The sequence below is a fragment of the Podarcis muralis genome, chromosome 9, assembly GCF_964188315.1.
Source record: "Podarcis muralis chromosome 9, rPodMur119.hap1.1, whole genome shotgun sequence".
In the NCBI taxonomy this organism is placed as follows: Eukaryota; Metazoa; Chordata; class Lepidosauria; order Squamata; family Lacertidae; genus Podarcis; species Podarcis muralis.
The window spans coordinates 11,441,123-11,466,250 of record NC_135663.1 but is presented as its reverse complement, the minus strand read 5'-3'; the positions used below and the strand labels follow the sequence as shown (position 1 = coordinate 11,466,250).

Below are 25,128 nucleotides of genomic sequence, written 5' to 3'. Positions count from 1 at the left end.
AAAAGAAAGATTGGGTACAGCAACAACTGTCCCCTCCTGAGGTTTCCAGCAACCGACATTCAGAGGCATTAAATGTAAAGGTAAAGGACCCCTGATAGTTAAGTCGAGTCGCAGACGACTCTGGGGTTGCGGTGCTCATCTCGCTTTACAGGCTGAGGGAGCCGGTGTTTGTCTGCAGACAGTTTTCCGGGTCATGTGGCCAGCAGGACTAAACCACTTCTGGCACAACGGGATACCGTGACGGAAACCAGAGTGCACAGAAATGCCGTTTACCTTCCCACCACAGCGCTACCTATTTATTTACTTGCACTTTTTGGCGTGCTTTCGAACTGCTAGGTTGGCAGAAGCTGGAACAGAGCAACAGGAACTCACCCCGTCGCGGGGATTCGAACCTCTGACCTTCTGATCGGCAAGCCCAAGAGGCTCAGTGGTTTAGACCACAGCGCCACCTGCATACTTACTGAATACCATTTCTTCTATTGACCGCATTAGTGAATTTCTCCATGTAAAGCAATTTCTGGTGCTTTAAATGATCGCTTTCTGGTGGTTGGAATTGTTGAGCTTCCTAAGGGCTCGTTGAGCTCTTGCTCTATTCACCTGAGGCCAGTTGACCTTCCTTGTTTTAGTTCTAGCTAGGGAACCAAATTCATGTTTTGAGGAAATGCATACAAAAAAGTGTACAGATGATGCATGCAATTTGCGCAAACTTTTCATGTATTCCCCCCCCCAAAAAAATCCGCCCCCAAATGGGACAGATCAGACCAGTGACTATCAGCCAACATGAAACACAACAGATTTGTGCATTCCTAGTTGTTGTTGTTATCATTAATTTGATTTATATACCACCCTTTATCCAAAGATCCCAAGGCAGTGTACAACATTAAGAACATAATTTATGCTGAATATTGCTAAAAACACAATACACTGCATCGTAATAAAATAATTATAATAACAGCCCTCCCACCCACATTTAACAGACCACAAATGATTTAATGTCCAAAGGCCTGAGTGAATAGGAATGTTTTCACCTGGCCTAAAGATATGTAATGATGGCTCTGGGGAGAGCATTCCGCAGATGGGGAGGCACCACAGAAAAGGCCCATCCTTGTCTCTCAGCAGCTCCTATAAAAGGAAGCATCTGCTGGTAGACGAGTTAGGAACTTGTGCTTGGAGTCTGATAGTCCTGATTTCACTGGCCTGTTTGGTTTGTTTTGGTATGGGATGCTTTGGCTCCTCATATCTCTGCTTGAAAACTAATCTTTATAGTTAGGGCTTGACAGCTCTCTCTCCCCTGCAGCCCCAGCAAAACTAGAAGCTTTAGCAAATTCCAACCAGACTGCCGGGACACCTTCAGCTTGGTGGACCCCAGAGCTGAGCATGCCTGCTCCACAGATTCAAGAAAATTAAAAGCACAGGTCTGACTTTCCACAAATAGCATTGCCTTGAGTCCAACGTGTGTGCGTGTGCTTGGAACTTTTAACATACAAATGATTTCCTTTCCTCTTAACCGCTCTATGAAGTAGGTCACTGGTGTTCCCCACAGGGCTGAGAGAGTGAACGAGTTGCCTAAAGGAAAGGAGAAGGGAGGGGACGAGACCTGGATCATGGGATAGCTAGAGGCTAAATTGACTGATTGTCAAGAGAATCTGCAAGTGGAGGAATCTTTCTCTAACCGCAGGAAGTTATTCATAGAGCCAGCCATGCCATTAGAGAGGATGATGCATCCATCTCAGATTCTGGCCGGGGGGCAGGGGCAGTATGGTGTTGAAGAAAATAATGCTAATAATGCTAATTAATAATAATAATAATATTTATATACCACCCATCTGACTGGGTTGCCCCAGCCACTCAGGGTAGCTTCCAAGAAATTATAAAACCACAGTAAAACACAGTCAAACATTAAAAACTTCCCTATGCAGTGCTGCCTTCAGATGTCTTCTAAAAGTCAGATACAGTGGTACCTTGGGTTACAGACGCTTCAGGTTACAGACGTTTCAGGTTACAGACTCTGCTAACCCAGAAATAGTACCTCGGGTTAAGAACTTTGCTTCAGGATGAGAACAGAAATTACATGACGGCGGCGCGATGGCAGTGGGAGGCTCCATAAGCTAAAGTTGTACCTCAGGTTAAGAACAGTTTCAGGTTAAGAACAGACCTCCAGAACGAATTAAGTTCTTAACCCAAGGTACCACTGTAGTTGTTTATTTCCTTGACATTTGACGGGAGGGCATGACTACCAAGAAGGCCCTCTGCTTGTTTCCCTGTAACCTCAGTTCTCACAGTGAGGGAACCGCCAGAAGGCCCTCAGAGTCCGGGCAGAACGATGGGGGGGGGATGCTCCTTCAGGTATACTGGTCCAAGGCCGTTTAGGGTTTTTAAGGTCAGCACTGTGTGCACCACATGGCCTGCTAAGCTAAGTTAGCCCTCAGGTACTGGCGTTTAAATAAGACTCAACAGCCAGGCAGCTTCTGAACATGGAACGGAATGGGGTGCCATTTTGTTCTTCACCTCAGGCAAATCAGTCAAGCACTGCTCTGAGCTTCGGTCCTTGCAATCGGGAGGGGATGCCTAGGGTTCAAGCTCGAAAACATCACAGAGCCTTTACTCTGGTGCATTTAAATGTTCTTTCATCAGCAGTTCTGGAAGGGAGTTTCCAAAAAAAAGGAAGAAAAGAAAAAAGAAATCCCCTACTGTCAACTTAAACGCCTCTGTGAATAACAAAGAGGCGGAATCAATAGATCACGTTCTTCTGCATTGTTCCTTTTATCATGATATATGTAAGATTTTTACTGAACCCTTTTTACGTGAATTCCCAGGACGATCAAATGCATTTTTATGCTTTCTTAATTCTTTCGGCTCAGAATGCATTCTCCTCTTCCAGGGTGACTAAATATTATGTTGCTGCGGGTAAAACTCTCCAGGGACTGATTTTAGTATGCTTATTACACTGTTCTCTGTGCCCAGAATTTTATAATGCAGTCACTAATAACTTTATTGTTATGGGTTTCTAGTTTGTTTCTTCGGCACTATTTTATATACTTGCACAAAGTTTCTTTTTTGAATGCCGGCCATTCACCGTAACGAAGAAACTGAGTGACCGACAGTTGATCAAGCGACAAACACAAGTGTAAAAAATTACACTTATTATTTCCATTGTACACTTTTTGAGTGGAATATTCCTTCACTTTCAAGCCAAAAGAACGGCCCAATCTGATGCATGTTTGCTCAGAAGTCGGCCCCGAACTGCGTTCAAAGGGACTTGCACCCAGGTAAGCATGCAGGTGATGGCAGCCTAAATTGCCGAGCTGTCAGAAATCTGAGAAGCCCTATTCCACGGTGAGCTGTTGGATTGACATAAAAGTCAGAAAGGCTGACAACCCCAATGAAAGAACTCTAAAAGGAATCACCTAAATGTCTGTGTCTGAGTGACTGCTCTCATTTCCCCCAGAAAGATGGCCCAACTTGGATTTGACAGCTGTTTACCCTGCATAGCTATAAAGCCTTTCGCATCTTCCTGCAAATTAGAAATGGCCCAAGTATTTATTTATTTATTAAAAAAGCAAAGGCTCACCTTTTAATTATCATCCATTTCTAAAATGTATTCCCTACCCTTCGGTGCTCATTAGCAACCTCGGGACAGCTTACAACAGCAAACAATGAAAATACAATCATACAGAACAACAATATAACGCAGCAGCTGTGCGCATGAATAAATCTCCAACAGAATCAGATCAGTAACTTTAACATCTCCCAGCGGTCACTGGAAAGGTTACTGCAAACAGTGCTGTATGTGTATCTGTATCAATAGATTAACACACACACAAAACATCTTTACATTTTCCTGCTGACAGTGCCATGTAAACGCAGTGTAAGGTAGTCTCTATGGGAGAATATTGTATTTAATTATGGGGTATCAGAGTTTTTTGTTTGTTTTTGGGGGGGATGTGATTGGCGCTGTGGGTTAAACCACAGAGCCTAGGACTTGCCGATCAGAAGGTTGGCGGTTTGAATCCCCGTGATGGGGTGAGCTCCCGTTGCTCGGTCCCTGCTCCTGCCAACCTAGCAGTTCAAAAGCACATCAAAGTGCAAGTAGATAAATAGGTACTGCTCCAGCGGGAAGGTAAACGGCGTTTCCGTGTGCTGCTCTGGTTCGCCAGAAGCGGCTTATTCATGCTGGCCACATGACCCAGAAGCTGTACACCAGATCCCTCGGCCAGTAAAGCAAGATGAGCGCCGCAACCCCAGAGTCGGCCACGACTGGACCTAATGGTCAGGGGTCCCTTTACCTATCAGAGTTTTTAGGCGCTAACCAGGCTGGGATAGCAGGCTTGTTGGTTTTTGAATGTCTGATGTAGATTTTTTCAATTCCGTTGTTCTGTATGGGACAATGACAATAAAGATTATCGTATCATATCGTAAATCTAATCTTTACATTCAGACAGAGAGGCAGAAATAAGGCTGCTACATGACGTCCGCCTTGCATCTGCAAGACAGAGGGCATTTAATGACCCCCTGCTTAGGTTGTGGGACTCCTTTAGATTACAAGGAAGCAAACACCACCAATGCTATGCTTCAGACGCCCATTTTGAGACTATTCTTGTTTACGCAGGGCTTTTCTGACACAGGGCTCAACCGCCGTCGATTGTGTTTAATGGATGCGTTGCGTCGCCGCCTGGGCTCTTTCGATGACCGCGCAGGATGCAAGCCTATAAACGAAATAAATAATTAAAAGCAAGCCTCACCTCTGCATCTTTGAGAACTGTCTGCGTAGTAGCCGCCGGGGCATTCCGACACGCAGTCCCCGCCGTGCAAAAGTCCACCCGGAGGACAGTTTGAGCATCTGGGCCGGTCTGAGTAACATTTATCGCAGGTCTCATTGCAGGCTAATGAAGGCAAGAATACGAGTCGTGAGTCGCAACAGGCAAAGGGAGGGAGAAGGCGAGAAAAGTTGTGTCGCATTTGGTGTACATAGTCTCAACACTGCAGAATTTCCAGGGGTTTTTAAAAGCCCTCCTTTTCCAGAATGTTCTCCCCCACACACACACCTTAAATAAGGCCAGGGCATCCTCTCAGGGCCTTATTTTAAGAAGGGGAATTTCAAATATGGTGCCCGTCCCATCTACTTGTCACAAAAGGTTTTTAGATGGCTCTTAATAATGCTGCTATTGTGAGTTTTTTACACCGTATCTGGCTTTAAAAATTTATTACTGATACCATAAGCCATTTTGGGAGGGCTATACCCAAAGAAGGGTCATATAAATTATTTTATAAATATTTATGCTATTAATAAAGCACAAGAGGCACATACCATAAATTCCAGGGTTCACAGTTGGTCACATCCAGTTAACCACATGTAAACCTCGTTGATTGGCTGGCTGCTGAGAACTGCCATGACCCTTCCCCCCCAAAAAAGGAGGGAGTCAAGCATGTTGAAGGCCACGTGTAGGGTTGGAAAGGACTCCAAGACTCATTTGTTCCAACTTACTGCAATGCAGGAATCTCAACGAAAGCAACCATGACAGATGGCCATCCAACTGAAGGAGGTGAGGACAGGTGACCCCGCCGAGGCCCGAAGTCACACACACACACACCCCTCAAATCAGGCTTCAAGTCTCAAAGCTTTTCAAAATCATTTTCTCAGCAGCTAAAAGACATTAGCTCATTTGCTCTGCTGTAACAAAGGTAGCTGAATAAGAACAATTTCCCAGGCCAGTTGACCTCGCTAAAAGAACAGAACTGACTCTTATCTCATTCGGTTGTAACACATCTTGGACACTCTGAAACCCCTTGGCTTCTCATCGCCCTTTCCTGGGAAGGGCGCCAAGAGTCCAAAAGAGTCCCAAGACAGGAGCTTTCTGTTCATGCTCAGAGGCAGGACTCCTGAGGAGGAGGAGAAAGGGGAGGGAACTGAAGGGGAATATATGCTCTGTGCAAATGGCTGTGAACTCGTGCTTGTTTGTGAATCTATCACACTTGCTCCTTCTACCAGCCCGGATGGTAGAAATAAAGCTTTTTCTCTGAAACTATTCCTTGAATGTCTGTTGACTCCCAATTCCCCATCCCGGGCACAAAGCTCTTCTCACCCGAGGCTAAAAAGGCACCACAACCTCTGCTTATAAACCTCCAAGGAAGTAATCATTTAAACATTTCCATTGTTTCTGGATTATATTTTTTGGTTTTTTTTTTCTTATCAATTCATTTTTAATTTTTTTTATGTAGACAAGCATTAAATGTAAGGTATTGGTTGTGTTTAGAACAGATTTATGAAAGATTTAGAAAACCTATTGATTAGAATATTTGTGTGAGATTGTATGGGGGAAATACGGAATAACAGTTACAATCTTGCTTAAAATGTATATAGGAAGTGCAGTGAAAGCGATGGAAGTCAATCAATGAAATTTTATAATTATTTTCATATTGAGATATTTGTAGAATAAACTTGGAATAAATTCTTTCAACTTTTCTTCTTCTTTTTTCTTTCCTTCTTTTTTCTCTTTTTTCCTTTTTTCATATATATGTTCTTACTTGAAATATGTATGTATGTATGTATGTATTTGCAATATTTTGCTTATATTTTGTAACAATTATGTGTGTGTGTGTGTGTGTGTATATGTATATATATATATATATATATATATATATATATCCAAGGAAGGACAGTCTACCACCTTCCAATAGAGACTGTTTCACTGTCAAACAGCTCTTACCATCAGAAAGTTCTTCCTAACGTTTAATTTGGGCTTGTTGCTCCAGAGGTTTTATAGGCACGTGCCAAGGGCTATCTGATTATCCCGGGAGAGTAAAACATTTTTAAGGACCAAACGCAGCTGGCCGACCCAAACCAACCCTATTAAATAGCTGCAAAACAGCAGGAGCCTGCAGGTTGCAATGTATGCTAATGGAGAAGCGAAAGGCATTTGGTGTAGGAGACACCTCTATTTCAAGGGCTGTCAGGGGACCCCCTTGGGTCTGAAGGCGCCCTCTGTTGGAAGGGCTGCCCAGTCCAAATCCTACTGAAAGATAAAAAACCCCTCAGAAGGGAGAGCAGGGGGCAGGGAGGTTTGCAGCAGTCTATCAAGAGGTAAGGTAAAGGTATTGGAGCCCTCGACAGTTAGGTCCAGTCAAAGGTGACTATGGGGTTGTGGCGCTCATCTCGATTTCAGGTTGAGGGAGCCAGTCCACAGACAGCTTTCCGGGTCCTGTGGCCAGCATGACTAAACTGCTTCTGGCACGACGGAACACCGTGACAGAAACCAGAGCAGCGCACGGAAATGCCGTTTATCTTCCTGCTACAGTGGTACCTATTTATCTACTTGCACTGGCCTGCTTTCGAAATGCTAGGTTGGCAGGAGCTGGGACAGAGCTACGGGAGCTCACCCCGTCGTGGGGATTCGAACCACCAACCTTCTGATTGGCAAGCCCAAGAGGGTCAGTGGTTTAGACCACAGCACCACATAATAATAATAATAATAATAATAATAATAATAATAATAATAATAATAATAATTTATTATTTATACCCCACCTATCTGGCTGAGTTTCCCCAGCCACTCTGGGCAGCTGTGAATCGAGTGTTCAAAACAATACAGCATTACAGAAGCCAGAGTGCACGGAAACACCGTTTATCTTCCTGCTACCTATTTATCTACTTGCACTGGTGTGCTTTTAAGCTGCTAGGTTGGCAGGAGCTGGGACAGAGCAATGGGTGCTCACTCCATTGCAGGCATTCAAACCACTGACCTTCTGATAGGCAGGCCCAAGAGGCTCAGTGGTTTAGACCACAGCGCCACCCGCGTCCCTCTATCAACAGGTAACACCTGGAGAGCAGACTGAGCGATCACTCAGATCACCTGGTCAGCCTTCCCAACTATGGGGAGATGTATCATATTTCCATTTAAATCATAGCACTTCTTTCTCAGTTTGCATCTAGGCATATAAAGTAACACATGCAATGCAATGCAAATTGGTGCCTTCCCTTTTTGACAATGCACAAGAGAGCACCCTGTGAAGAGTGCTCCACCCTTCCTCGCTGGATATTTTTTGGTTTTGCCCTGCGATCTCTGCCCACCCCCAGCTGCTTTCCTTCCAGCCAGAGGTGAAAGAGTTAAAGAAGCAAGCCCAGTGAAGAAGTTGGCAACTGTGGTTTTTGCCAGCAATCTCTGCAACTGCAACAATCCCTCTCGCTTTCTACTTCTGCCCCAGGGATAGGTAGTCCTGAAACCCAAGACTCCTGTGTGCAAGGAATCCTTGCTTAAACAGACCATAATCATAACATTATCTGGGTGAAAGGGTTGGTTTCTCGGCTGAGGACAGACATGCCCGATAGCATACATTGCTGGTACTAAAAACGCCACTCCTTTTTAAAGAGGACTTGGTTGTTATACATAATCAGATGCTGAAAGATTGGAGGTTCTCTTGATTGCTGAGCAGCAATGAAAGGATAAAGGAACATATTTTCAAGTTGCACAAGACCCCTTGTGGTGAAGGTTCAGGAACAGACCTTGCCAACAGTTGGTTTCCAGTTGTGCAATTTTTCAGCATTATGGGGACTAAAGACTGCTGTTGGTGTAATTAAAAAAAAAAACAGAAGGGAAATGTGGAAGGAAAGCAGAGAATAAAGAAGAGTGGAGGGAAAATACTGTTACAAAAGTCGGGGGCCAGTCCCTCTCTCTGCCGAACGATGGCACAAGCCCATGGGTTCCCAGACACTCACACAGGGTCTATGCTCCTTTGGGGAATTGAATAGGTGGCAGAGACTGTCACACTTTAAGAAAAATGGTTGCTTCACCTATTTACACCTTCAGTCTGAATGGAGGGAGTCCAGGTCTTATGGCATGGTCATTCCAAGAGGCAATAGCGCAAGCTGTCTGCAGTCAGCCTCTTCCAAAGATGGATCTCAGCTCTTCCTCCTGTTTCTTCTTTCCAGAAACCCTTTTCCTCTCCCCTCAAACATCACCCCATCACCTTGGTAACAGGTCACTCCCCAATGGCTCATCCAGGGCCAGATTTAGGTATGATTTAGGTATGATGAGGCCCTAAGCTACTGAAGGCAATGGGGCCCTTTATATGTCCAGCTGTCCTTTCTCAACAACAAATTGTCGCTGTTTTTGTGTGTGTTGAATGTATGCTAATTTATGGACCTAATAGGTATCTAAAGCCATTTGCACATAACAAAGTATGTATTTTATCAAAGTAATTGTTGAACTGAAATACTATTAAGAAGAAGTTTATTAATAGTGAAATACAATTAAGAAGAAGTATATTAATAGTGAAATAATTACTAAGCACTAGCTTAAAATGGTTGGGGGCCCATTACTTACATCATAGGAGCTTACACAATACAAAACACTGTTGCTGTATGTATGTTTTATTTGATTTGATTTTCATCTTATATTTCGGAAATGTGCATCCAGTTTTGTTTTTTTGTTCTTGAATTTTTTGGGGGGCCCCAAAGAGAGTGGGGCCCTGACCTATAGCTTGCTTAGCTTATACGTAAATCCTGCACTGGGTTCATCAACACCTTTTGTCATGCTAACAGGTTTGCTCTTCAGCCAGTCAACCAGGCTGATTTGCATAAGCCAGCCCAGGAATTCCCTATCTGGCACAGTTCTGCCCTTTAATCCATATTAATCAAATGCCCATTAATTGAAGGTAAAGGTAAAGAGACCCCTGACCATTAGGTCCAGTCGTGACCGACTCTGGGGTTGCGGCGCTCATCTCGCTTTATTGGCAGAGGGAGCCGGCCAGCATGACTAAGCTGCTTCTGGCGAACCAGAGCAGCACACAGAAACGCCATTTACCTTCCCGCCGGAGCGGTACCTATTTATCTACTTGCACTTTGACATGCTTTCGAACTGCTAGGGTGGCAGGAGCAGGGACTGAGCAATGGGAGCTCACCCTGTCACGGGGATTCGAACCACCAACCTTCTTATTGGCAAGTCCTAGTCTCTGTGGTTTAACCCACAGCGCCACCCGCGTCCCATATTAATTGAAACCCTGACATTAATTTCTGGAGTTCAGGGAGTTTCCCCCCACCCCTTAAATCTATACCAATACAATGTTGGGGAACTCCTCATTGCTTGGATAAAGAGTTTCACTGAGGGAATGGCGTTTCCCTGACTGTCAATTTGCATGTGGAGATGTCAAAGAGAATTGAGGGCGTGTCCTCATTGTCGTGAATCCCCTGGCTCTCTCCATATGTGGATGCTGCCACCAGCGATGCCAGCTGATGAGCAGGACAGACATGGTTTAGGTAAAATGTCCTGGCAGCCCAGAAAGGACTCCCAAGCAATTTCCCACCCCTGCTCTAAAGGAAGCAATCCCCCCCCCCAGGAGACTCCTACCAAAATGTGAAACACAAAAATGATGGATACCCGTTTAACTCGAAGAACTCTGCAGAAGAAAAAAAAAACAAATGAAGGCCACTAGACAGCTTGAAGCTTTTTTTACCTTTGCAAACACCATCCTGGATGTAGAACCCTGGGCCACAACTCGCAACGCAGGAACCTTCCCGTAACACGTCAGACGGGTCTTTGCAGGTGAAGCAATTGTTAGCGTTTGGGCCCCAGCAAGTAGCGCAGGATTCATGGCAAGCTGAAGTCAAGAAAAAAGTTTGCAGGTCAGAAGATAACGGAGTCACCTCATCCAGTCACTGGGCATCGGAAACCTCCTTTATAGGATTGCTAACTTCTCATCTGGCCCTTGTAGCAAAGGTTTATAAACAGCAGCATGTCCCACAGACGTGTGAAAACATTCGTCCCCATTCCCTGGCTATTTTCTGTATGTCAAGCTACCAGAAGCTATGGAGGATGACCGAACAGGAAAACCAAATCACCTGTTTTGGTACAGACCAGAACCTTATTGGTGGATGTTCAGTCTCATGTTTCACCTGCAGCTGGTCTATGCTGGGCATTAACCATGAGCTGATTTCGTTGAAGCAGATTTAGTGTAACTAATATCATACCCACACCAAGAGCAAAATCAGGGGCTGAGTTACACCAGCTGTGTAGGCGTCAGCATGCTCAGCAAAACTAGGGCTTGCAGAAGAAGAAGAACAACTCTTTAGAGGTATGAAATAAAGAAGACAAAAGAATCACCCCAAATAGCACAATGGGGACTGAGAATGCTCAGTGGCCCCGGAATGGCGAGTGTTTGTTGGGCGGTAGGAAATCAGAAAATGGGGAGGGAGGGGTTTCATGGGAATTGAATGGAGTATCCTGGAAGAGGCATGGCTGGAACACTGAGCAGGACCACCCCCACTGCAATTGGTTCCTGCAAGGCAAGACACAATGATAACAGCAAGAACCTTTATTGAACTACCTCACGGGGCAAAGCAACTGCTTATATACATTTCTGAAAGCCTGGGCCACTCCCACTCCCAACGTGATTGGCTGTCTAAACTTCCAAGCTGCGAATCACGACTCAAGAGTTCAAGGGCCAATGGCAGAGGCCCAAATCCCGAAATGTTCTGTGATTGGACATCATGTATCGAATCAGAACACAGGAGCTCAGAATCTTTAGTCCAGATTCAAGCTCTGGCAAACGCAGACCACTGAATACATAACAGTTTTGTTGCAGGTTCCACCTGTTTACATTATTATTATTATTATTATTATTATTATTATTATTATTATTATTCCTGCTCAACCCGCAAGCCTGGTAGACCTTCATTTCTCATACCCTTTTGGAGAGGTGAGTCATTGTGGAGTTAAAAGCCAGCTTGCAGCAGCAACAGATATGTGTCTATTTTCTGGGAGAGGCGGCAGTTTGCGCTGAATTGTGTACAATGAAATAAAGGGAAGTTATGGACATCGGATCTACAAGAAGACACGCATAGGGAGCACAGCGGGTGGAGGGAAGCAACATGCTGCTATGATCTGTGCAGAACAAGAGAGATTTATCTCTGGCATTCAGTACGGCTGTGGCATGTTAAGTCATGTGCAGCCAGCGCTTACACAAACACCACAAAATCTCTTTAGTTTTAGGTATTGTTGCTTTTAAAAAATTGATTACGCCCAAGTTTTGTCCTGAAGAGGTTCTTAACTTTTATTGTTCCTCAACAAGGCACGTCTATGCTTGCTAAACAGACAGGAGTGAACCCCTGGTGACATTTGCTCCTGACTTGTCAGGGGGGGGCGCATGGGTATATAAAACCAGCCCAGAGGGTGAGTGAGCATCGTAAATTGGCAGTATGCAGAGCTGGTAATTTTCTAGCGTACCTTTAGGCGTTTTATAAAGTTATAAATTATACAAACTGGGTCAGGGTCAGGATAGAACATAGCTACCATTACGATATGGCAGGGCCCCTTTATCATTTTATGATCAGAGGGCATGGGTTGCTGGTGTACAGTCGTACCTTGGGTTAAGTACTTAATTCATTCTGGAGGTCCATTCTTAACCTGAAACTGTTCTTAACCTGAAGCACCACTTTAGCTAATGGGGCCTCCCGCTGCTGCCGCGCCACTGCTGCGCGATTTCTGTTCTCATCCTGAAGCAAAGTTCTTAACCCGAGGTACTATTTCTGGGTTAGCGGAGTCTGTAACCTGAAGCGTATGTAACCCGAGGTACCACTGTATTGTTAAAGCTAAGCAAATCTTGGCCTGGTTAGTCTCTAGACGTGGGGCCTCCAGGGAGATCACGTAACGCTCTTTAATCTTCCCATAGGAAAAAGATATCAGGGATCAAAGCATAATTCAGAAATAAGATTAGCAAGCAGCTCTCACATGCAGCCATTTAAATCTCAGCTGTAAGGATAGAGCCTAGTTAAAAGTAAAGGGACCCCTGACCATTAGGTCCAGTCGTGACCGACTCTGGGGTTGTGGCGCTCATCTCGCTTTATTGGCCGAGGGAGCTGGTGTACAGCTTCCGGGTCATGTGGCCAGCATGACTAAGCCACTTCTGGCAAACCAGAGCAGCGCACGGAAACACCGTTTACCTTCCCGCCGGAGCAGTACCTATAGATCTACTTGCACTTTGAGGTGCTTTCAAACTGCTAGGTTGGCAGGAGCAGGACCGAGCAACGGGAGCTCACCCCGTCGCGGGGATTTGAACTGCCAACCTTCTGATCGGCAAGTCCTAGGCTCTGTGGTTTAACCCACAGCGCCACCCGCGTCCCCAGGATAGAGCCTAGTCACTAACAGAAACAAATTATTCAAGAGAGGTTGATCACTAGGGCAAGGTAAGGGGGCAAGAGACCCCCTACCATTTTTTCCTGCACCCTAAAACCCAGTCCTGAAACAGGCATTGCAGGGGTTGGAATAGATAACCCTCCAGGTCCCTTCCAACTCTGCAATTCTACGATTCTATATTCACAGGCTTCTTATCACACAGAGACTCCCTGGTGTCTTTTCTGTCTCTATCTCTTGGCATAAGCAGACCTGAATTATCATAGGCACATCTAGGTGTTGGGTGCTGCCAACTTTTCTCCTTGTTCTCGAATATCTGATGCTTGTGTCTGAGAATGGCTGAAATGCTCAAGGGAAAAGGATGGGAAGAAAAGCCAAAGTAAGACAGACTCCGCCTGCAGTGGTTGCCTGGCTCTGCCTCCAATTAGCTGCATTAAGTGCTGCCCTACATTGAAATCAGGAGTATTTAAACTCAAGGGTCACATTCCAGTCGTGGGCAGGGCCAGAGAAGCAAAAGTGGGTGGAGCAATAAATGTAAATTTTACCTTTGTACAGCTGGCTAGGGGACGTGGGTGGCACTGTGGGTTAAACCACAGAGCCTAGGACTTGCCGATCAGAAGGTTGGCGGTTCTAATCCCTGCAACGGGGTGAGCTCCCATTGCTCGTTCCCTGCTCCTGCCAATCTAGCAGTTCAAAAGCACGTCAAAGTGCAAGTAGATAAATAGGTACCACTCTGGCGGGAAGGTAAACGGTGTTTTCGTGCTGGCTCCCTCGGCCAATAAAGCGAGATGAGCACCGCAACCCCAGAGTCCGTCATGACTGGACCTAATGGTCAGGGGTCCCTTTACCTTTACAGCTGGCTAGTTTCTACACACACACACACACACACACACACACACACACACACAGCCCTCTACCCAGGATAGCAAGCAGAATAATCAGAGCGGGGACACATTCCATATCTGTCAACTGCCCCGGAAAACACCCCATTTTTCCTTGTGAGAGGGCAGTGGTCAAAATGGTCACTGCAATCTTGTGTGATTTTGGGCTGCACTTTTTCCGGGAATGGCAACCCAAAATATGCATTTTGCTAGCTAGGGATGATGGGAGTTGTACTCCAACAACATCTGGGGACCCACAGAAGGAGAACTGCTACTTTAGATAGTTCAGTTCCTTGGAGCAGAGATGTCGACTTCTGCTTATCCTACTTCATAAAGTGCCATGTAGCTGGTTTAATAATAACCCTTTTTTGGAAAACAAGCTGGGATCCCACCATATCAGATTGCAAGGGAACAACTGCCCTCGTGTCACTATCAGAAGGATCCATAAACAGACAAAAGGATTGTGAGAGGATGCATCTAACACCCATTATTAGCCACAATGATGATCTCACACATAAAACTCCAGAGCTGGCTCACCTCCAGAGAAGGGAGAGAGGAGGTGTCTGTCTCAATTTGCAGGCCAAATGAGGACAGCGAGGTGTAGGAACCGTAATTAGGAAACAAGCCTACTCAAATTGCCTTGTTTCTCTTTTTTTTTTTTTTATTTATTTTTTTTTTAAATAAATTTTTATTGAGTTTTCAGAGTTTTATAACAACAAAAAGAACAAAACAAAAACAAAAAGAACAAAAAAGAAAAAAAAATAAGAAGAATACAAATAGATTCTTTCATCACCCTCTTTCTTGACTTCCCCCCACCCCACCCCATGCATCCCAATTCTCCTGTATAATTCAGCAAGTTCTTATTTCACTCCTTCAACCTGTTCTTGTTATACTTAAACTTAATTCCCTTTGCTAGGCCCAATTTAATTATCTAGTTCTCTTATATACATTAAATCCATTTTCAAAGATCGATCCAGGTTCTTATACCATAAATTCCACTTTTTCATATTAGAATCTAAATTAAGATAATAAAACCCAAAAATCATAAGATGAAGTGAGATTTCCCCCCCCTCCTCCCCGCCCTGGTATCTGTCCCTTCCCAGATCCCTGTCCTCTTGTAGCACTCTTAGCCCGGATTTCTCACATCAGAGGCTTTTAAGTCCCTTTGAGTCTCTCTCCGCCTGTTCTGTTGGTAGTCCTTCTTGTAGGTATCCAAGTCTCGAGGGATGTTAAACACAGTCTCTTCACCTTCTCTCCAATCACCTTCCAATCGGGTTTGCTGCCAGAGTTCTAACAAAAGTTCCTCGAAATCACAGTCAACAAGGCCAGAAAAAAGGAGAAAGTCCCAGTTGTGTTTCTTTATTCCTTTGACTTTAACTCCATGATGTCCGTGGGCTTTCTCCTTTGCTTTTCTTCTCTTGTAACTTGTAATCCAAAAGAGTTCTCTGTTCCCTGGCTGCACAAGTTCGTATTCCTGCACTTTTTCCCCTCCAGACACCTTTTCCACCAACTCCAAAGATGTTTTTTCTGGTTCAGTTGTAAAATCTTTCAAGGTCAAGTCCTCACTCCCATCCGCAGGGTTGTTTATTTTAGAGATCAAGGTCATCAGCTGCTTTTCCATAACCATCTCTTGCTCTTGTAGAGTTCCCACAAGACAAAGAGTTCTTTCTATTTCTGCTAGTAGTTTTCCTTCCGCAACCATTGTAATATCACTGGTTTCCCCTAGGGGGATTTCCATTTTTCAAAGTTCCTCACCAACAGTCCTGTACTTTATTGTTACTTGTTGTTACTTTATTTCCAATCCCTTCTAGTTAAATGTAACACCTCTGTGTCAGAGAGATATAAGGATACAGTTCTTATCTTGATCTAGCCGTTTGACAGCTCAGTTGACAGCTGTCAAACTCCCGTTCTTTCACGCTAAGTTAATACAGGACACACCAGGGTCCCGGAGGGGGGGGGTCCGTAAAAACTTTCCAAAAAAGAAAAAAAAACACCTCTTCTCTCCAGCACCGCTTTGAAATAAAAAGTAAAAGCTTATTCTCACAAATTTATGGAATCTCTTGTCAGTCCAGAAAGGCACAAAAAGATTTTTTAATCCGATCTTAGGTTTTCGTTCCTTGCTTCCAATTATCTGCATGAAAAAGGGGGGGTGCGGACTTCCCTTTAGCACTACCCCCCCCCCCCGTTCGTTCCAGATTAAGGATATTAGTTTCTTCTAAAGTCCGAATTTCGTTCTACTTACGGGGTATTTGTTTCCAGTCCAATTGTCGGGGAAAAAGTTGACGCTCTCCGGTAATGGCTTGCGGCTCCGCTCCGCTGAGGTAGCGGTCTACTCTCAGCACCACGCCACTCCTCGTACCTTCTCCGCAGCCTTTAAAAAGGCTCTTCGACTGTCAAGGAGGGCGTTTAAGGTGCCCACCGAGTCACCAAGTCCACAGGCATCCGCGCCTGTGGTTTCTGAGGGTCCCCGCGTCGCCGGCACGGTAAGACCCGTCCTCAGCAGAGCCGATTCCCTCCGGAGCTCGGAGGGAATCCGCCATTAGCCGGTCGCGTCAACCCGGAAGTCCCAAATTAGTTGCATTAAGTGCTGCCCTGCATTGAAATCAGGAGTATTTAAACTCAAGGGTCACATTCCAGTCGTGGGCAGGGCCAGAGAAGCAAAAGTGGGTGGAGCAATAAATGTAAATTTTACCTTTGTACAGCTGGCTAGGGGACGTGGGTGGCACTGTGGGTTAAACCACAGAGCCTAGGACTTGCCGATCAGAAGGTTGGCGGTTCTAATCCCTGCAACGGGGTGAGCTCCCATTGCTCGTTCCCTGCTCCTGCCAATCTAGCAGTTCAAAAGCACGTCAAAGTGCAAGTAGATAAATAGGTACCACTCTGGCGGGAAGGTAAACGGTGTTTTCGTGCTGGCTCCCTCGGCCAATAAAGCGAGATGAGCACCGCAACCCCAGAGTCCGTCATGACTGGACCTAATGGTCAGGGGTCCCTTTACCTTTACATCTGGCTAGTTTCTACACACACACACACACACACACACACACACAGCCCTCTACCCAGGATAGCAAGCAGAATAATCAGAGCGGGGACACATTCCATATCTGTCAACTGCCCCGGAAAACACCCCATTTTTCCTTGTGAGAGGGCAGTGGTCAAAATGGTCACTGCAATCTTGTGTGATTTTGGGCTGCACTTTTTCCGGGAATGGCAACCCAAAATATGCATTTTGCTAGCTAGGGATGATGGGAGTTGTACTCCAACAACATCTGGGGACCCACAGAAGGAGAACTGCTACTTTAGATAGTTCAGTTCCTTGGAGCAGAGATGTCGACTTCTGCTTATTCTACTTCATAAAGTGCCATGTAGCTGGTTTAATAATAACCCTTTTTTGGAAAACAAGCTGGGATCCCACCATATCAGATTGCAAGGGAACAACTGCCCTCGTGTCACTATCAGAAGGATCCATAAACAGACAAAAGGATTGTGAGAGGATGCATCTAACACCCATTATTAGCCACAATGATGATCTCACACATAAAACTCCAGAGCTGGCTCACCTCCAGAGAAGGGAGAGAGGAGGTGTCTGTCTCAATTTGCAGGCCAAATGAGGACAGCGAGGTGTAGGAACCGTAATTAGGAAACAAGCCTACTCAAATTGCCTTGTTTCTCAGATCCATTCCCCTCACTACCCTTTTGGTCCCCTCTTTATTGGACGGTTTTAAAAGCAGAAATCGTTGCAAGGCTCTTGCCTAGCTGGGATCAGGACGTCTATATTTAGTGCTGCGTGGACGGCACAGATCAAACAGGAAAGGTCCATAGGATCGATATCTCCCTTGGGATTGCCTTGCATAACACACACTCCTAAGGGGACTGAGGATGCATGTGAACAGGTACAGAGGTCTCAGCTCAGGACTGAGCCCCCATCCATCACTCAATGATTGGTGGCTCATCCTCTGTGCTGGCTGACAGTGGCCCTGGAGGGTTCAGAACAACTAAGGAGAAGGAAAAGTTCTGCTAACACAAGCAGGTCTACAGGGGGGGAGATACAGAAGGAAGCTACAGCGCCGACTGCAACCTTTCTGAATTCCACTGCGAGGTCTATTTAGAGCATCGCCGTTGTGAAGCATCCAACCTAATCAGCACAATAGTTTTGGGAAACACGGATCATTAATCTGCCCTAAAAGCCGATCACGGTCTTTTCTAAAGGGAAAAGGCACTGAGAATCTGATCAGAGCATCAAGTGCAAATTCTCCATATATACACACATATATACACACACACATATGCCCAAGTACAATAGCAGCTGTTGTGCAATTTGAGCTGCTGTTCGAGTGTGCAGCTTGAGTTCCTGCGCCCACGAGGAAAGCCGTCGAGGCAATTTATCCTAGGCTGCTTTTAAAGAAATAAATAAATCCTAGCAACTATTGATTGCTTCCCCCCCCCCCCCCGCCCACACTTCACTCTGCAATGTCTCTTTTTCCATTTGTCTGAGCGGTTCTGAAGACTCACAGAAGGGAGACTAACTAAAGGGAAACAGAGCCAAGACTCAAAACATGGGGGCTTCTGTGGTCTCCAGCTCTTCCTTCCAAAAGAGAGAGAGAGAGAGAGAGAGAAAAGATTCTTCAGCTGCAGAGGAAGAAGAGGTGGGAAGGTGACTACTAGTGTCCGGGCATTTTTTGCAAAACAGAAAATGACACAGCCCAGCCCACCCACCTGCCTCTTCTGCCTAGCAAAGAAAGAGCATCTCTCCAGAAGTGCGCTCCAGATTTGTTAGAGCCATTGCAAATCTGGCAACCCTCTATATCTCTCACCGCTCCACCCAAGACAGAACTGGAGTTAGTTTTCCCTATGGATTTTAACCTGTGCTGAAACCAAGCATGGTGAATCAAAAGAGAAACGATGGAAGCAAGAAGAAATTCCGACGAAAGAAGAATGGCAGACAAAATTAATGGACTATGCAGAATTGGACAAAATGACAGGAAGGATTCGAAACCTGTGGGACCAGATATTTACAGAAGATTGGAAGAAGTATATGAATTATTTGAAGAGCAACTGTAATCAACAAATTACGCTAGTAGGACCACAAGAAGTTTTGTAAGGAGAAATATACGAAGTGTTACAAAGTAGAAAAAGATAGAGATATTGGTTATGAGTTTGAAATGTAATAGGGATGATAAGAAATGCATACTAAGAGACTAGATTGGAAAATTTTCAGACAGGACTGATGGAAGTCAAAAAAATTGAGTAAGATGTAAAAGTAGGTTTAATTATTGTTGAAAATGATATGTTAAAAAAAGAATCAAAGGGAACTGAGCTCCCGGGCTCCTAACTCTCTTAGTCTGGGAGGAAACCCTGCTTCAGGCCCCGGTGTTGGCAGCCCTGCTGACCACCCTGTTCAAAACATTGTTTTGTTACCAACATCTGCATGGAGCCTGAAACATTAGCCGAGGTTCAGCGAGCTGCATGGGCCTATATGGGGAAAGCTGCCCTCTGAGACAGGCAGTTCCCCATGCCCTAACCCGCTCCCCCTGTCACCCATGGTTCCAACGGGCATTAACTGTGCAGTTAATGTCCCTTACAGATTTCCAATTTCCGCTTTTTAATGCATTTATCGTTCTTTAAAAGAAGTGTCTGTCAAGGAAGAAAGAGCCATAGCAAATTAGTTTGCGCACAGATCTTCATTCTGGAAGAAAGCATGTCGTGGGGTGAGCGGGGAAGGAATGATTAAAGGAACGTGGTTGCTTCTTGATGAAATGGGGAAAGAAAAGTTGGAAGTGGAGAACAACTGGCAGGTCTCCCATTCAACTCTGAACATGCCCACAGACTCAAACCTGCCTCTCCCATCGGAAATTGCCCTCCAGCTGCTCACGGACTTGCTCCCACTCTCATGCCTCATCCTTGCATTTGGGTGGGTGGGTGCAATTATATTGGCTGAGTGTCATTAACCTTAGGTGAGGGAGTTCACATGGGTAATGATGAACCTAGAGTTAAAACCCCAAAAAGAACAGGCTCCCTGCAGACAGAACCAGTACGTTTCCGAGCACAATTCAAAGTGTTGGTTTAAAGCCCTAAATGGCCTCAGTCCAGTATATCTGAAGGAGCATCTCCATCCCCATCGTTCTACCCAGACACTGAGGTCCAGCACCGAGGGCCTTCTGGCGGTTCCCTCACTGCGAGAAGCCAAGTTACAGGGAACCAGGCAGAGTGCCTTCTCGGTAGTGGCGCCCGCCCTGTGGAACGCCCTCCCACCAGCAACAACAACTACCAAACTTTTAGAAGGCATCTGAATGCAGCCCTGTTTAGGGAAGCTTTTAATGTTTGATGCTTTACTGTATTTTAATATTTGGTTGGAAGCCGCCCAGAGTAGCTGGGGAAGCCCAGCCAGATGGGCGTGGTATAAATAATAAATAATTAGTCACAAAAGACTAATAATAATAATAATTATTATTATTATTATTATTATTATTTATACCCCGCCCTCCCCGGCCAGAGCCGGGCTCAGGGCGGCTAAGACCAGTGAAATTACAATAGAGACAATTTAAAATGCAGCCTCATTTTAAAAGTAGCCCATAAATCAAAACCATAAGGGAAGGGAAACATACGGGTCAGACTGAGTCCAAACCAAAATCCTGGTGGAACAGCTCTGTCTTGCAGGCCCTGCGGAAAGATGTCAAGTCCCGCAGGGCCCTAGTCTCTCGTGACAGAGCGTTCCACCAAATCAGGGCCAGTACTGAAAAGGCCCTGGCCCTAATGAATCCAAACCCAACGACAAGGAACACAAGCACAGGCAATTGTCACTTTGTGCGGGAGTTACGTTTCAGACCCCCATGAGCCCTTGTAAAAAGTTCCACCCTTTCAGTGGCGTTTTCGGGTCACTTCTGAGTTCAGAGCTGTGCGTGCGCATCAATCGGGATGCGTGTCAATCGGTTGTTGCCTGAACACATAAACTCCGAGTTCTAGCCCCCATGGGTCACAATACTATTCAGAAATGATCCCAGCCAGTGGTTCTCAAACTTGCCTCCACCTAGACCACTTGGAAATTGCTTTGCGAATCACTCAAGGACTTTTCTTCCCATTGTTTAGCAACCGTAGTGCTTGGGACCTTGCCATTCCTTGCCGGTAGCTGTGGCTTTAATCCTCTGAGGAAGGCAGAGCTTCCTTCTGCCATTCTTCACACATGTGGAGCTACGCAGAGCCCCACCACAGACCGCCTGAATGAAGTTCATGGGCCATGCCTTGGGAACCCCTGTTCTAGATAGTTGTTTCCAGAGGCCATCGCAGATACGACTTTGCTGCAATCCTGATACAGTGGACGCTCGGGTTGTGAACGTGATCCGTGTGGGATACACATTCGCAACCTGCAGCATTCGCAACCTGCATCTGTGCGTCTGCACACGCGCAGGTTGCGATTCGGCGCTTCTGCGCATGCGTGACCACTGAAACCCGAAGTAACCCGTTCTGGTACTTCCAGGTTTTGGCAGTCCGTAACCCAAAAAAACACAACCTGAAGCGGCTGTAACCCAAGGTATTACTGTACTTCATTTCAATTATACTTTTGTTATCTCATTGATATAATATTTTTTCCCATTGCTGCTTTTTTAAAGGCTCGTCGGCCACTTCTAATAAACATTTATTTAAAAAACAAGTAATAAACATTTCTAATACAATCGTACTTTGGTTCTCTAACAGAATCGGTTCCGGAAGTTCATTCGACTTCGGAAAACGTTCGAAAACCAAGGTGCGGCTTCCGAGTGGCTTCAGGAGCCTCCTGCACTCAATTGGAAGCTGAGTCGGACTTTCGGGTTCCAAAGAACGTTCACAAACCGGAACACTCACTTCCGGGTATGCGGTGTTCGGGAGCCAAAATGTTTGAGTCACAAGGCATTCGAGAACCAAGGTACGACAGTATACATTTTAAATTTTTAAAAAACCAAATAAATAGCTCAAACGATGAAGTGGCAAATTACTGCGGTGCGCATGTAACCGTATGGGAAACCTGTTTTTTATTGAGTCAGACCACTGGTACTATCTGAACTGACTGGCAGAAGGGAAAGCAGTGACCAGGCTAAGAGAGGAATCTCACCACTCGGACGCTTTCCCAGATTTCTGACTGCATGTCTAGGAAAATCCTTTTCACCACCTCGTGGGACTTAACGGATGGCCGTCGTCTCACGAGGTTTCAGCACTGAGCATCAGAGAAAAGTGATCGCTGGGGAAGTTATCCATTTGCAGACACTCTGTACGAGGGTACAGAGAGGGGCTTAATGTCAGCTTAATCTGTCTTCTTTCCGCTAATGCCTCGAGCCAAAAGCACACACGTGGTGAGGGAAGTGGATAGCCTACTGAGTTATGAACAAGTTCTGAAACCCAGCACTTTCTTCCGTGGGTTGTCTCCCCCCCCCCCCTTCTTCTTTTTATGCAGAAAAGTGCAGTCAGGCAGAACTAAAACAAATTGCTTGAACTCCTTGGAGGAAAAGAGAGAAGAAATTTTCCCAGCCACTTTCTCCCGCCGACATGCATGAGTGCAAATACGGATGAAATGCGGGACGAGTGAGCTGCAAAAGAAGTAATACGGTGAAACGAATAGCCATATTTGGCTGCAGGGGGGGCCTCACCAATTAAGAGACGCTGAAGAAAGCAGAGCAAGAGGGGAAATGTAAAACTCAGTAGGAGTAGACCAGAAGGAAAGCCTGTTCTGCTCAGCCGCATGGGAAAGACCACCATTTCAATCTACAAGTGCAAGACTATGTGTGTTTCGCTCACATCCATTAGTTCACTGGGCAAGTGCAAAATTCAGATTTTGCCATCAATACAGTGGTACCTCCCCTTCATGGATCACTGCCTTGCCGTGGCGAAGGGGCTTGAAGAACTCAGAGAAGCTATGAACTATGCCGAGCAGGGCACACAAGATGAACAGGTCATAGTGGAGAGTTTCGACCAAACGTGATCCACCTGGAGGAGGAACCGGCAAGCCACTCCAGTATCCTTGCCAAGAAAACTCCATGGACAAAGACAACAGGCATATAAAAGTTATGACGCTGGAAGATGAGCCCCTCAGGTTGGAAGGCGTCCAACATGCTACTGGGGAAGAGCGGAGGGCAAGTACAAGTAGATCCAGAGCTGATGAAGCGGCTGGGCCAAAGCCGAAAGGACGCTCAGTTGCAGATATGCCTGGAAGCGAAAGGAAAGTCCAATGCTGTAAAGAAAAATATTGCATAGGAACCTGGAATGTAAGAACCATGAACCTGGGTAAGTTGGAGGTGGTCAAAAATGAGATGGCAAGAATAAATATTGACATCCTGGGCATCAGTGAACTAAAATGGACGGGAATGGGCGAATTCAGTTCGGATGACCATCACATCTACTACTGTGGGCAAGAAACCCGTAAAAGAAATGGAGTGGCCCTCATAGTCAACAAAAGAGTGGCAAAAGCTGTACTGGGATGCAATCTCAAAAATGATAGAATGATCTCGATACGAATCCAAGGCAGACCTTTTAACATCACAGTAATCCAAGTTTATGCACCAACTACTGGTGCTGAAGAAACTGAAATTGACCAATTCTATGAAGACTTACAACACCTTATAGAAGTGACACCAAAGAAGGATGTTCTTCTCATTATAGGGGATTGGAATGCTAAAGTAGGGAGGCAAGAGATAAAAGGAACAACTGGCAAGTTTGGCCTTGGAGATCAAAACGAAGCAGGGCAAAGGCTAATAGAGTTCTGTCAAGAGAACAAGCTGGTCATCACAAACACGCTTTTCCAACAACACAAGAGACGACTCTACACATGGACATCACCAGATGGGCAGCATCGAAATCAGATTGATTATATTCTCTGCAGCCAAAGATGGAGAAGCTCTATACAGTCAGCAAAAACAAGACCTGGAGCTGACTGTGGCTCAGATCATCAGCTTCTTATAGCAAAATTCAAGCTTAAACTGAAGAAAGTAGGAAAAACCACTGGGCCGGTAAGATACAATCTAAGTCAAATCCCTTATGAATACACAGTGGAAGTGAGGAACAGGTTTAAGGATTTAGATTTGGTGGACAGAGTGCCTGAAGAACTATGGATGGAGGCTCGTAACATTGTACAGGAGGCAGCAACGAAAACCATCCCAATGAAAAGGAAATGCAAGAAAGCAAAGTGGCTGTCCAACGAGGCCTTACAAATAGCGGAGGAGAGAAGGCAAGCAAAATGCGAGGGAGATAGTGAAAGATACAGGAAATTGAATGCAGATTTCCAAAGAATAGCAAGGAGAGACAAGAAGGCCTTCTTAAACGAGCAATGCAAACAAATAGAGGAAAACAACAGAATGGGAAGAACCAGAGATCTGTTCAAGAAAATTGGAGATATGAAAGGAACATTTCGTACAAAGATTACCATAATAAAGGACAAAAGTGGTAAGGACCTAACAGAAGCAGAAGACATCAAGAAGAGGTGGCAAGAATACACAGAAGAATTATACCAGAAAGATATGGATGTCTCGTACACCCCAGGTAGTGTGGTTGCTGACCTTGAGCCAGACATCCTGGAGAGTGAAGTCAAATGGGCCTTAGAAAGCACTGCAAATAACAAGGCCAGTGGAAGTGATGGTATTCCAGCTGAACTATTTAAAATTTTAAAAGATGATGCTGTTAAGGTGCTACACTCAATATGCCAGCAAATTTGGAAAACTCAGCAGTGGCCAGAAGATTGGAGAAGATCAGTCTACATCCCAGTCCCAAAGAAGGGTAGTGCCAAAGAATGCTCCAACTACCGCACAATTGCACTCATTTCACACGCTAGCAAGGTTATGCTTAAAATTCTACAAGGAAGACTCAAGCAGTATGTGGATCGAGAACTCCCAGAAGTGCAAGCTGGATTTAGAAGAGGCAGAGGAACCAGAGACCAAATTGCAAACATGCGCTGGATTATGGAAAAAGCTAGAGAGTTCCAGAAAGACATCTACTTCTGCTTCATTGACTATGCAAAAGCCTTTGACTGTGTCGACCACAGCAAACTATGGCAAGTTCTTAAAGAAATGGGAGTGCCTGATCACCTCATCTGTTTCCTGAGAAATCTCTATGTGGGACAAGAAGCTACAGTTAGAACTGGATATGGAACAACTGATTGGTTCAAA

At 45.3% G+C, this 25,128-nt stretch overlaps 1 protein-coding gene across 4 annotated transcripts in view; it reads right to left on the bottom strand.

Annotated features, from left to right (window-relative positions):
- FRAS1 (Fraser extracellular matrix complex subunit 1) overlaps positions 1-25,128 on the bottom strand; it is a 355,216-nt gene that overhangs the window by 168,145 nt on the left and 161,943 nt on the right. For all 4 annotated transcript variants that reach the window (XR_013394125.1, XM_077933767.1, XM_077933768.1 and 1 more), the window contains exons 14-15: positions 10,450-10,593; positions 4,743-4,883 (exon numbers count right to left, since the gene is read on the bottom strand). Coding sequence is in view for 3 of the 4 variants with exons in the window: in XM_077933767.1 (XP_077789893.1) it covers positions 4,743-4,883; positions 10,450-10,593 (285 nt within the window). In the remaining variant the exon portion in view is untranslated. The remainder of the gene's footprint in view (positions 1-4,742; positions 4,884-10,449; positions 10,594-25,128) is intronic.